Genomic DNA, 14,159 nt, shown 5'->3' on the forward strand with positions numbered 1-14,159 from the left:
TATTTAATTTTAAATATTATTTTTCGCAAAACCAGCGAAGATGGGCGGATTTCTCTTTTTGTCTTGTCGTGTACGGATGTAATTCATTGAAATTCCATAATTACCCTCCATCATTATCTATAATTACATTCCTTAACCATTAAGAATTTCCTATTTAAACATTAAAATAATGAAAAATTTTCAAATATAATTATAAATAAGGTCAACTTAGTCAAAAGCTTTCTCAGTTTAATAATTTGTAATATTTTTCTTAGAAATTTGATTTTTGATTTTATTTATTTTTTTCATTTTAATTAAGTGGTCCAAAGGTAGACTTTTATCATGCAAATTTTTTTATATTATATTTAAAAAATAAATATTTTCCAGCATAACATAATAATTATGGTGTGCAATTTAGAAAGGTGGGAAAATTTTATAATAAATAAAAAATTGAATAATAAAAAAAAGGAAAAAAAAAAAAGGATGAAAATGATGGTTAAATGGCTATAGTTAATAAGTAGTTTTCAAAGTTATTTTTTACACCAACCATTCAAATAATTCATCTTTTGCAAATGAAGATTCGGAAAAGCACATCTTTTATTAAATTTAAAGTAAAATTATTTATCTTTTCGGTTTTTAAATCATCAAACATAAATTATCAAATCCATTGATGCAAATCGATCTGATCGTGATGATTTATATAAACCTTAATATCAATATTACCTGTTGTGCGATAACCCATATGTATCACACCACGTGTCATGTTTAATTAGTATTTATGGTCCTTAACTTAATATCGTACCAGATCATATCTTTTAATCTTGTTTTGATCATTGAACTGATCATTTAAAAGACGAGTTTTCTAGTTCCCACCATCTATAATCACGAAAACGTTTTTTCATTTGTTTTTTATTTTTTGCGAAAATGGAAAGAAGGGTGATTGAGTAATAAAACCAAAAAATGTAACTCCCTAATTAATGATAATTAATCATTGCTTAATTAGTAAATAATGAGAATAAAAGAAGAGGAGGAAGAGGAAGAAGAAGAAGAAGAAGAAAGGGAGGGTTTTGAGTGTTTTGAGTCATTTTGAAAAAACAAAAGAACAAAGGGGTTTGTGGGTCCCATCTTTGTCATCCTCGGCTGACCAGAGACATACAAACAACAAAAGCTCAAACACTTTGGAAAGAGAGAGAAAGAGAGTTCAAATACATAGAAACCAAGAAAAAAAAAAAAAAAAAAAAAAAAAAAAAAATTACACAAAACAGAAACACAAAAAACAGCTACAGAGAGGGAAGGACAAAAAAAAAATTCAATCTTTGGAGAGAGAAGTGAAGAAAAACTTGAACTTTAGAGGGAGAGGTGGGATAAAAACTCAAACTTTAGAGAGAGAAGGGGGAAAAACTTAAACTTTAGAGAGAGAAAGGGGGGGAAAAAGAGAAAAAAACTGAACTTTGTGGTGAGAGTGGGAGAGGAGTTGAAGGGTCTGTGGGGTTGGATTGGATGAGTTGAAGTTGAAGAAGATTATCAAGATCTTCTTCTTTGGTGTTATCGAATGGTAATTCAAAAGCTAAGCATAAGTTATTGTTTTAAGCTTTCGTTGTTTATTTTTTAGCTTGCATGTAGTTATTGTTGAAGGGTTTGTTTTTGTTGTTGATTATTCAGTTTTGCTGGTTGAAACTTCTGGGTTGTTATTTGAATAACTGTGGAGTTGGGTTTGTTTTGTGTGGTGTAAAGTGTAGGTTTTGAGTTGTTTTTCAGAGGTTTGAGATTTTAGGAACTGGGTCTGTGTTGTTTTTGTCTTTGGTGTTTTAAATTTGTCGATGGCATGTTGAGTGAAATTAAGAGGATTGAGGAAATTGTTATGTGAAAGAAAATTTTGATTGAAGTTTGTAGCTTGGTTCATTTGTCATTGTTAAGCGGTATGCAGTTTGTTTGCAAAGTTATTGACTGGCTGTAATTGGAATTTAAATGGAGACTGGACAAGAAAGCTTAGAAATGAAGAGCTATTTTGTATATGGCTGTTGTATTTTGGAATATGGGCATTTTGGGTAGATTGTTAAATTTTTGAACATTGCTTGTATTGATTTAGTCGAATTTATCAGAGGTAATATTCGGCTTTGCGGGGTAAGTTAATAGGCAGTGTTAGAATTTGGTTTCATTCCTCGAAGTGGTTGGGCGCGCATTTTCTTGTCGGTTATTTTTGAAAGTTAGTTTGTGCTAATTGCAAAATGATATCTCTTTTTAATTTTTTTATGGTAAGTATACGTGTTTAAATAATTGAGTTATTCCAGGATGTGTAATGCTTGTTGATATAAAACTTGTTTATGTTGACATTCAATTCCTTTATCTCTTGGGTATTGAAATTTAATTCTCAATTCAGCTTTCACGAAATACCAGTAATTGCTTTTTGGAATTTATTTAATGATGTTTTTTACAGTTTACTGTTGCTTTAAGAAATGATACTTTTGCAGGCAGCACCGGTTAACATAATTGTAGGTTCCCATGTATGGGTTGAAGATCCCGTTTTGGCATGGATTGATGGAGAAGTTACTCGGATCAACGGTCAAGAGGTTCATGTTAATTGCCAAAATGGGAAGAAAGTAAGTGCTCTGTATTAATTATCAGTTGACATCTCTTTGTACTTAGAATATACGACTTCTAGTTGCTAGTGAACTCCTGCTTTGTTATGATTACTGTTTCGAATACTATTTAAAATTGCCTTCATGTTAAGCGTCTTCGTATGCTGATATTATTTAATGGGAAGCTGAAGATTGTCTTTATCAATCCAGTATAAATACTAGTAACAATATGACAACTTAACATGTAGATGTTAGGAATGTTGTATGTTAGCCGTAAATAGGTTAGACTGTTGAAATTGTTTCTGTGTTGTGGCTGCAGAATACCCCTCTGAAAGCCTTGTGAAATTATCATTATATATGATTCTGCTCTCATGCTTTGTTCTTTTAACCCTTCTGGATGATGTGTTTTGTGCAGATTGTTACGAATATATCCAAAGTGTTCCCTGAGGACACTGAAGCACCGCCTGGTGGTGTCGATGATATGACAAAACTTTCATATTTGCATGAACCTGGAGTTCTACAGAACCTGGCCACTAGATATGAACTTAATGAAATTTACGTGAGTCATTTTGCTTTACTATGTCAATTTTATGTCATTCCAAGATGCTTAAGTAATTACTCGTGAAAAAGCTTTGAAATATTCATATGATGCTCACAATTATATATTACCTTCTTAGACATACACCGGCAATATCCTGATAGCAGTTAATCCATTTCAAAGATTGCCTCATCTGTATGATACTCACATGATGGAACAATACAAGGGAGCTGCATTGGGGGAGCTAAGTCCTCATGTGTTTGCAGTTGGAGATGCCGCATACAGGTGATCTCTGATCAGTCTCTTGGATGTTACAAAGTACCCACACACAAACACATGCATATTTGTATCTTGATGTTGCTATTACTGATGCGAATGACTTAACAAAACAGGGCGATGATTAATGAAGGAAAAAGCAATTCTATTCTCGTAAGTGGAGAAAGTGGAGCTGGTAAAACCGAGACAACCAAGATGCTTATGAGATATCTTGCCCACTTGGGTGGGCGCTCTGGAGTAGAAGGAAGAACAGTAGAACAACAAGTTCTAGAGGTTAGATATTATATCATTACATTGTTGCGTTTGTAGAAGTCTAGAGTCCAATCTCTTAGCCTATGCATTTCATTAAATATTTTGAGAATAAAGGCATTAAGTATATTCCATATTTATTTCTTTTCCTTTTAATATTACAGTCCAACCCAGTTCTTGAAGCATTTGGCAATGCTAAAACAGTGAGGAATAACAACTCAAGGTGTGTTATTAACTTCTCATGTGTTTTTTGCATTGAAATCCTTGGTAGTCATTAAACTATTCATTTATTTTATACCTCTGTCAAAATAGTTTTTTCCAAGTGATTTAGTTGAATGCTCTTGTATTTAAATTGTTACTTAGTCATGTGTGCCTTCATTACACTGCAGTCGTTTTGGAAAATTTGTCGAAATCCAGTTTGACAAAAATGGGAGAATATCTGGGGCAGCTGTTAGAACTTATCTTCTTGAAAGGTCTCGTGTTTGCCAAATTTCTGATCCAGAGAGAAATTACCATTGCTTTTATCATCTTTGTGCAGCACCACCTGAGGTACCTTTTGCTCATCCACTTGCTTTTATCTGTTATGCTTTTAGTGGCTATTTTATTGAAGCAGATGTGGGTTTTAAAACTTCTTAAAATATTTGCAGGACAATGCTAAGTATAAATTGGGGAACCCAAAATCTTTTCATTATCTAAATCAGTCAAACTGTTATGAGCTGGATGGTGTAAATGATGCTCATGAGTATCTAGCTACCAGAAGGGCTATGGATATAGTTGGAATCAGTGACCAAGAACAAGTATATCTCTCTTCTGTTTTGAAACTCTATATTTTGGTTCAATTCAATTCTGATCTTATACAGTTTTCTGCAGGAGTCAATTTTCAGGGTTGTGGCTGCAATTCTTCATCTTGGTAATATTGATTTTGCCAAGGGAAAGGAGATTGACTCTTCTGTCATCAAGGATGAAAAGTCTAGATTCCATCTTAATATGACAGCAGAACTTCTTAGGTATATGTCTTCTACTTGGTCGGAATGTGGAGCTTGATAACTATAATCGTCTTTTACTAATCAAAAGCACGTGTAGGTGTGATGCTCAGAGTTTAGAAGATGCTCTAATTAAACGTGTAATGGTTACACCAGAAGAAGTTATTACAAGGACTCTTGACCCTGTCAACGCAGTTGCAAGCAGAGATGCTTTAGCTAAGACGTTATATTCTCGCTTATTTGACTGGTAGGCGCTCCTTAAACCAAATTCTTTTTGTTTTCCTTTCTGGTTCTTGGACTGAAAAGTGTGTTTTCTGTTGTATTTGTTAGATCATAATGTTTGTTTACATTATTGTTTCCAGGATTGTGGAAAAAATTAACGTTTCAATTGGACAGGATCCAAATTCGAAGTCAATAATTGGAGTTCTTGATATTTATGGTTTTGAAAGTTTTAAGGTCAATAGGTAAGTTGTTAATTTTACAAAGCTTCTATACTATTGGAGCTCTATATATATTATTTATGCATAAAATTTTATGGAGAGAGTTGAGGTTGGTGGTGATAATGGGAGGGAATTATGTCATGAGCAGAATAAAGAAAAAAGAAGCAATTCAACAAGCTAGTTCAGGCATGGCTTATTGATTCTTTTTTTGCTTATATTATTATCTGACAGTTTTGAGCAGTTCTGCATCAATTTCACTAATGAAAAGTTGCAACAACATTTCAATCAGGTTAGCTTTCTGAATCAGCAAATATGGCTCGTTACTTTTGAGACAAATAAGACTGATGTTTGTTATTTGTAATTGTTTTGTCTGCAGCATGTGTTTAAAATGGAGCAGGAAGAATATAGTAGAGAAGAGATAGATTGGAGCTACATCGAGTTTGTTGATAACCAAGATGTGTTGGATCTGATTGAAAAGGTTTTAAGTTTTTTTCTTCATCCATTTGACTTAGGATTTTGTGTTCTGTCTTTGTTCTGCTTTCAAGCGCTCCATTTAAGATCAGTTGAATTCATGTGTGAATGTTGTGGTTTCATAAATTTCTAGTCATTCTCGATATCATGAGATGGTATGTAATAAACATGCGAATTGATTTTTGACAGAAACCTGGAGGAATAATTGCGCTCTTAGATGAAGCCTGGTATGTTCCTTTGGTTAATCTTGATCACTTAGGTTACAAGTATCTATTAGTTTATCAACTTGCTTTATTTTTCTTATCTTCACATTCTGTTATGAATAATTTTCCTTTTTAAAATCACTAAAGTTGTTTCCCTGGTTTTCTAATGCAGCATGTTTCCCAAGTCTACACATGAAACATTTGCACAGAAGCTGTACCAGACTTTTAAAAATAATAAACGTTTTATCAAACCGAAGCTCTCCCGCACTGATTTTACTATATCACACTATGCAGGAGAGGTAAAAATATCTCGTCTTCGTTATAAAGCCTTTTCCTTTCTCTTTAACTTTTTTTTTTTCTTTTGAGTGGGAAAAATTATGGCACTTATATTGGTTTTTGAAATCTTTCAACACTTTGTAGGTGGCATATCAAGCCAATCACTTTTTGGACAAAAACAAAGATTATGTTGTGGCTGAACACCAAGCTTTGTTGACTGCTGCAAAGTGCTCTTTTGTGGCAGGTCTCTTTCCGCCGCTTCCAGAGGAAACATCAAAATCATCCAAATTCTCTTCCATAGGATCACGTTTCAAGGTAATGTGTGCGCATTAGCTTTTCTAATTCCCTTGTTTTGATTATCTGTGATGTTGTTGGACCAGTCTGTAGTTCCCTAGTGGTTTATGTTGTATTTAAAGCGCAAAGTGACTGGGTTCTTAATCTTTCTGGATTTTAGTTGAGCAGTGCACTAATAGGTTGTCTAAACTGCAGTTACAACTTCAATCTCTGATGGAGACCTTGAGTGCGACGGAACCTCACTACATCAGATGTGTAAAGCCAAATAATGTTCTAAAGCCTGCTATTTTTGAGAATTTCAATGTCATTCAACAATTACGCTGTGGTGTGAGTATATTGTGCTTAATGCGTGCCTTTAAGTGCTTTATAATAACCTGCCAAACCTTTTATGAGACTTAGTTTTATTTTGCTTGTTAAAATTTATAGCTTTTCTCATTTCTTAAAGTAAATTGGTTTTCCCTTATACTTTTTAGGGTGTTCTTGAGGCAATTAGGATCAGTTGTGCAGGATATCCTACCAGGCGTACCTTTTATGAGTTCCTGAATCGTTTTGGTTTACTTGCTCCTGAAGTTTTGGAGGGAAAGTAAGTCTTAGTAGTATCATAATTTCTTCTGATTTTTCCATGATGATAAAAGTAAAAAAATTGTTTGTTGCCCATTTTTAAATTGCTTGATATTAATTAGGTTTTCATGTACTTTTTTCCCTTTGATACAGCTATGATGATAAGGTTGCATGCCAGATGATTCTTGATAAAAAAGGACTCAAAGGATACCAGGTGATCACACTTTTCCTTTTAACTTTTTCGTTATTCCTTAATTTGCTAGTGCTGTATTTATGATATTTTTGTTGAATGCTGGTTACTACTTTCAATATTATTTAATTATAATTCCTTTTATAAAGTTCTTATATTTCTTGTTTTGCTTATTTACCAAAAAAAACAAGGTCTTTTTCTTTACTCTGTGTTACTGATGGTCTTTATGCATGCATGCTTTGCAGATAGGTAAAGCAAAGGTTTTCCTGAGAGCTGGTCAGATGGCTGAGTTGGATGCTAGGAGGGCAGAGGTGCTGGGTAATGCAGCCAGAACCATTCAACGGCAATCCCGTACCTATATTGCTCGCCGAGAGTTCATCTCATTGCGTAATGCTGCTATTATGTTGCAATCTTATCTGCGAGGTATTTTATTTTGGATTCTGTTAAATTTATCTGCCTCAAATGATTATTCAGTTCCACTTCAACTTGTTATTGCTAGAGATATGGTATCTCAATGACAAAATGTGTTTGTTATTACTCAATTGAGTGGAAGTTGCATCTTGTATTTCTGTATGGATTCTTAACTGGAGATTATGTTAATACCTTTGAGTAATGTAAGATATACTATGTCTCACAATTTGTAGGTGAAACGGCTCGTAAACTGTATGAACAGTTGCGACGGGAAGCTGCCGCTCTGAAGATCCAGAAGAATTTCCGGCTATATGTTGCCAGGACGTCATATTTAACAGTTAGGTCAGCTGCAATAACATTGCAGACAGGCTTAAGAGCAATGGTTGCACGCAATGAGTTTAGGTTTAGGAGGCAAACTAAAGCTGCTATCATTATCCAGGTATCATCAGTGTTCTGTAACTTGACCATTTATTCATGCATTTATTATTCTTTTTAATGGTGTGCAACTCACCTTACAAGTAGTTAACATTTCTTGTTCTCAAAATAAGATTTAACTCCTTGTTTTGATTTGTGAAATACAATTACTGAATCTTAGTTTATTATGTGCTGTTCATTAACAGGCTCACTGGCGTTGTCACCAAACTTATTCTTATTATAAGAGACTTCAGAGAGCAATTATTGTTTCTCAGTGTGGCTGGAGGTGTAGGGTTGCCAGAAGAGAGCTCAGAATGCTTAAAATGGTTGGATTTTAATGCTTAGTGTTGTTTTGTACTTGTCACAACTTTTTGATGCTATTTGTGGTTGTAAACGAGAGAACAAGAACTAATGCTATCTTTTCCTTGACATTTACTTAGGCTGCTAGAGAGACAGGAGCTCTTAAGGAAGCAAAGGATAAGCTCGAAAAGCGTGTGGAGGAACTTACCTGGCGTTTGCAAATTGAAAAGCGATTAAGGGTATTATGATTCTCCTGATACTTACATTCTTTTTTATACACAATTCTCAAGGGTTAGCATTCTAATTCCATTTTGCTGTATTCCGGCAGACTGATCTTGAGGAAGCAAAAGCCCAAGAAATGGCTAAGTTGCAGGATGCATTGCATGCTATGCAATCTAAAGTTGAAGAGGCTAATGCTATGGTTATCAAAGAACGAGAGGCGGCTCGAAAAGCCATTAAGGAAGCTCCTCCTGTCATTAAAGAAACCCCTGTTATAGTTCAAGATACTGAAAAGATTAATTCATTAACAGCTGAAGTTGAAAACCTGAAGGTAGACCTACTAAGTTGGTGGGATTATCAGAAAGTATAGCTTACATATATAGCAAGAATTTTATTTCATGGTGCATTAATTTTATAAAAGGTTGATACAGACCATCATGCTGCTGTGGATATCTTAATTGTTTTCTGTGGTTATATTGGATTATTGTGCAAGTATGTGAGACAAGTCTTGGTATTGATGCTGTATGCTGAGCAAATATGTATGCATAAGCTATTTAGAACCAAATTTCATACTTGAATGTTTGCTGGGAGCATCAAGGGTTTGAAACTAATAGTATTAGAGAATAATTGTTGAAGACAGTTTGTAGTGCACTGAACAATTTGCTGGAAGGACAAAAAAGTGAAGTCATGGATCTAATGAACATTTTCACATGTACAGGCTTTGCTGCGATCGAAAACACAAGCAGCAGAAGAGGCAAAACAAGCTCATGCAGCTGCTGAGGTGAAAAATAAGGAACTAATCAAGAAGCTTGAAGATTCAGAGAAGAAAGTTGACCATCTTCAGGATTCAACACAGAGGTTTGTAAACAGATAAACAGATACCCGGGGAAGGAATTTAAAAGTTTAAAGCTATGCCCTTCAGCTTCATATCAAATTATATTTACTGCAATCTACTTTTCAGTTGTCTCGATCTCCTCTTCTATCTCTTCTAGATGTGACTAACCATACTACTGGAAGAAAAAAAACTGAATAGTCTGTCAGATTTATGCCAGCACCTCCTACATCACTTAGATTTGGAGAAAACACGGTGACCTAAAACACATGAGAATTATAATGCTGATCCATGTTTGTTTGGAGGATGTTAATATTCTCTGCAAAAACCTATGTTGTCTATGCATTCTGTAAATTATATGCTTTCCAGATTGGGCTTGTTATTGAGCCTTAGTTTGACATGTTTCAAACCCGTTAACTATTTTCTTTTGGTGATGCAGACTAGCAGAGAAGGTTTCTAATTTGGAATCAGAGAATCAAGTACTCCGCCAACAAGCACTTGCGATATCACCAACTGGTAGAGCATTAAGTGCAAGGCCAAAAACAACAATCATTCAGGTATATATTGCATATTTTGCTGCGCATCAAGTTAACATATGTTTATGAAAATATATGTTGACTTTTATTTTTGAATTGCAGAGAACTGAGAATGGAAATGTGCTAAATGGAGAAATGAGGAAATTGCCGGTAAGAGCTATACATCACTTCTGGTTTATCTTAGATTCCAATATGAAAAGACAATGAAACTTCTTACCAACTCTTCCTGGATATAGCAGGATTCAGTACTTGCTGTATCTAGTCTACGGGAAGTGGAAACTGAAGAAAAGCCCCAAAAATCTCTTAATGAGAAGCAACAGGTATGCACCAGTTATCATCAGTATCAAAATTCTATACAGGCATGATTCACGTGCATCATGTGTTCTCATATGATCTTCTTTCCTGTTGCAGGAGAATCAGGACCTTCTTATTAAATGTGTTTCACAAGATCTTGGGTTCTCTGGGGGAAAGCCTGTTGCTGCTTGTCTGATATATAAGTGCCTTCTTCATTGGAGGTCATTTGAGGTTGATAGAACCAGTGTCTTTGACCGTATTATTCAAACAATAAGTGCTGCAATAGATGTAAGTCTAATTCTGGTCTTGTTTATGAAGCATGTAACTAACTCGTCAATTTTTCATATTAAATCTGACGAAATTAGCCTTGTTTAACTGAGTTATGTATTTTCAAGGTAGCTAATTAATGACATAGTTGATTATATATGTTTCTATAATGATTTAATATGTGAATTTTTATTGATGTTTGATGTTATTGCCCTACCCAAGGTCCAAGATAACAATGACAAATTGTCCTATTGGTTATCAAACTCATCCACACTGCTGTTGCTACTTCAACGCACGTTGAAAGCAAGTGGAGCAGCAAGCTTAACTCCACAGCGACGGCGATCAACAACAACTTCTCTACTTGGAAGAATGTCTCAAGTAAGAGCTATTTTTTATTTGTAGTTTTTATATTTACATGTACCTCATCTTTTCAGTTCAGCTTACTTATATTTTTTTGTAAAGGGATTTCGAGCTTCTCCACAAAGTGCTGGTTTCTCATTCCTTCAAAGTCGTATGCTTGGTGGAATAGATGACTTGCGACAAGTTGAAGCGAAGTATCCAGCTTTGCTTTTTAAACAACAACTCACAGCCTTCCTTGAGAAGATATATGGAATGATAAGAGACAATTTGAAAAAAGAAATATCCCCATTGCTTGGATTGTGTATCCAGGTAACTTATATATCTTTTGTCTTTTACTTTTGATCATGATAATATGATTGAATCTGTTGAGTTCCTATTTTGTTTGGATTGCTTGTTTTATCTCTTGCTTGGTAATGCAACATATGTATGATATATTCATGGTTCATAAATTCCAATGCAGGCACCTAGGACATCACGGGCTAGTTTAGTGAATAGACGTGCCCAAGCTAATGCTGTAGCTCAACAGGCTCTGATTGCACACTGGCAAAGCATTGTGAAAAGCCTAAATAATTACTTGAAGATAATGAGAGCAAACTATGTGAGTATAAATTTCAAAAGGATTGTCAAAAGGTTTTTCTTTCCTGTTTATATCATCACTCTCTTCTCATATGACTGGACAGGTTCCTTCATTCCTAGTTCGCAAGGTTTTTACACAAATATTCTCATTTATCAATGTCCAATTGTTTAACAGGTAAAGACACGGAAAATCCAAGTTCTTACTCTCATAACACTGCTTCAATATAAATTTAAACACTATAAAATTGCGTTCAAATTTTATCTGCAGTCTTCTTCTACGTCGTGAATGTTGCTCATTTAGCAATGGGGAGTATGTTAAAGCTGGGCTGGCTGAGCTGGAACAGTGGTACCATGAAGCAACGGAGGAGGTGAACTCAGTTATAACTTGTAGTCTTTCTTTGTCTCTGTGTATCAGGAACTGACATATCTGTTGTACATTCAGTTTGCAGGGTCAGCATGGGATGAGCTAAGGCATATTAGACAAGCAGTCGGCTTTCTGGTTTGTCTATTTACCTCATCTTAATGAAATGCAGATATCATTTCCCTCGGTATTGCTTATTAACCTTTATTCGTTGTTCCAAATACTTTGCCAAACCAGGTCATTCATCAGAAGCCCAAGAAGACATTGAAAGAAATAACAAATGATCTTTGCCCGGTGAGTTACTTCTCTGTTCTTTGAACTTATCCCCTTTCTGCCTGTGTCTGTTTGTGTGCATGTATGTGCTGTCGTTTGTTCTTATGCTCTCTCAATTGTGATTCTTTCAGGTTCTTAGCATACAGCAACTTTACAGGATCAGTACAATGTACTGGGATGACAAATATGGTACACACAGCGTATCTTCGGATGTAAGTCAGATTCCTAATCATGAGTTGCGCATTCTCTATTTCCTCGTTGCTTTTCGAATCGGGAACCCTGTACTTCATGTTTCACTGAAAGAATCTTCTCTAATTGCAGGTTATCTCAACTATGAGAGTGATGATGACTGAGGACTCAAACAATGCTGTCAGCAGTTCCTTTTTACTGGACGACGACTCAAGGTAACATTTTTCAACAATTATATATGTTTAATACCAAAATTCCTGATCTTATGCATTTCTATGGCTGTAAACCAAGAACACGCCTCTTTTAATAATTTTCTTTTTTCAAAAATATGCAGCATCCCATTCACGGTGGACGATATTTCCAAGTCGATAGAACAAATAGAGATAGCCGACATTGACCCTCCACCTCTAATACGTGAAAATTCAAGCTTCACATTCTTATTACAACGATCAGAATGAAAACGAACGAACGAGCCACTATAGTCCTCATTGACACCTCCAAGGATGATGAAGTCCTGCAAAACTTGTGCATATACATGGCTTTCTCTAGTCCAATTTGTAATTATAATAGAATATCCCATGAAGCAAATATCAATTTGGCCAATTCTTTTTATTGTTCATTGTTATTCTTTTCTGGGTTCTTGCCTTTTCACAAATTTTTTGCTGGTTTTAGTGTGTTTATTTTCTAGAATCCAGCTGCTAGTTATAGACTTATAGGGATTGTTCTTGTTCAATTTGGTTACTTCAAACTCTTGTAATTTGTAACAGTAGCCGCGTTTTATAGGCGAATTCAATATCAAAGTTTATGTAATATGATTTATACAACCCATTTTTAGTCCCTTCTTATTTTTTATTTTTTTGATGAATATCAAAAATAAATTGGAAATTAGGATGTAATTTATACAACTGTGACAAATATTTAGGTGACTATCTTTTATATTGGGAAAATCTAGCATATTTATAACATGTAAAAATTAAATTTTGAAGTTAGAACCTCTGTTTTAAAAACTGGACCGGCTGGTTCGACCGGGATCCGACAGCTTCTTGGGTCTGGTTCAGGTTTTAGGGGGGTTTTGTAATATTTCAAAATTATAAGGGTTCATTGAATTTTATAGGGGTGTTTTGGAGATATGTTAAAAGTTTAAGGATTAATTGGTAATTTTTTGGGGTATTTTTAATAAATAAAAAATTTAGGGACTACTTTGAACTTTTTTAGGAGAATTTTTGTAATATATTAAAATTTGAGGGATTAATATGTAAGGTTTTAAAAATAAAATTATCGCTGACATCATTGGTCCAACCGGTTGGATCGGTTAACGTGTGACCTTGACAGTAAAACAGGTTGCCCTCTGGTTTGGATTTTAAAACAATGGTTAAAACAAGGTATAAATTTGTAAAATATTACTACTCATATCATAGTAATACTATTTTCAATTTCATCCTTTGATATGCTAACATTGTTATGAAATTAATTGTAATATAATTCGACTATGATATATTAAATAAAGATCTTAATATAGCATTGAGTGTTAGTATTACTTTACATACTATCCTTAAATAGGGATATCGTTAACTTCCATATTTTTCCTTATTATATTTATAATACCATAATATAAAATAATCTAAAAATTAAAATTAAAAAAAAAAAGGAATAAGGTAAAAGGACAAAAGTTTATTGCATTTGGTGACATGGGACAACAAAATTTGTAAATAATGAATAAGGAAAATATAGAGTACAAAGTGCATTAATTTCCAAAAATAAGAAGGAATGACAATTTCCCACGCAAGGTTTAGCGTAATTACGTTTTCGCACCCCAAAAATTTGGAGAAAATTTGTTAATTAAACTAATATATTTTATTATTTGACTTAACAAATATTTTAATGATTTCATGTCATATCAATAGAATTAGTTATCTATATATACCCTTTTTAAACATGAAATTACTGATATACCCTCAACTATATATGGACATCTAAATTACCACTTTATCCCTCTAGTTTTTTTTTTTTTTAATCAAATTAATATTTTAAATTACTGTGTAACGGTAACAAAAGTTTTTAAAATTTGAAACCATTAAAAACCCACTT

The 14,159-nt window shown here is 34.1% G+C and overlaps 1 protein-coding gene across 1 annotated transcript; it reads left to right on the plus strand.

Annotated features, from left to right (window-relative positions):
* The first annotated feature begins 1,221 nt into the window (after positions 1 to 1,221).
* On the plus strand, positions 1,222 to 12,895 carry LOC116109860 (myosin-17-like). Its single transcript, XM_031396103.1, has 39 exons — positions 1,222 to 1,534; positions 2,451 to 2,579; positions 2,974 to 3,117; positions 3,236 to 3,381; positions 3,489 to 3,645; positions 3,786 to 3,844; positions 4,011 to 4,170; positions 4,269 to 4,418; positions 4,492 to 4,628; positions 4,705 to 4,851; positions 4,967 to 5,068; positions 5,276 to 5,333; positions 5,421 to 5,522; positions 5,705 to 5,742; positions 5,891 to 6,017; positions 6,139 to 6,309; positions 6,484 to 6,615; positions 6,762 to 6,871; positions 7,003 to 7,063; positions 7,285 to 7,462; positions 7,684 to 7,889; positions 8,071 to 8,190; positions 8,305 to 8,403; positions 8,493 to 8,714; positions 9,102 to 9,241; positions 9,655 to 9,772; positions 9,854 to 9,901; positions 9,991 to 10,071; positions 10,163 to 10,333; positions 10,535 to 10,690; positions 10,775 to 10,981; positions 11,133 to 11,270; positions 11,353 to 11,423; positions 11,517 to 11,616; positions 11,691 to 11,747; positions 11,847 to 11,903; positions 12,014 to 12,094; positions 12,204 to 12,286; positions 12,406 to 12,895. The coding sequence occupies exons 1-39, from the start codon at positions 1,532 to 1,534 to the stop codon at positions 12,527 to 12,529; spliced, it is 4,590 nt and encodes a 1,529-aa protein (XP_031251963.1). The 5' UTR covers positions 1,222 to 1,531; the 3' UTR covers positions 12,530 to 12,895.
* Positions 12,896 to 14,159: the final 1,264 nt, after the last annotated feature.

This window comes from Pistacia vera, unplaced genomic scaffold (assembly GCF_008641045.1).
Source record: "Pistacia vera cultivar Batoury unplaced genomic scaffold, PisVer_v2 Contig59, whole genome shotgun sequence".
NCBI lineage: Eukaryota > Viridiplantae > Streptophyta > Magnoliopsida > Sapindales > Anacardiaceae > Pistacia > Pistacia vera.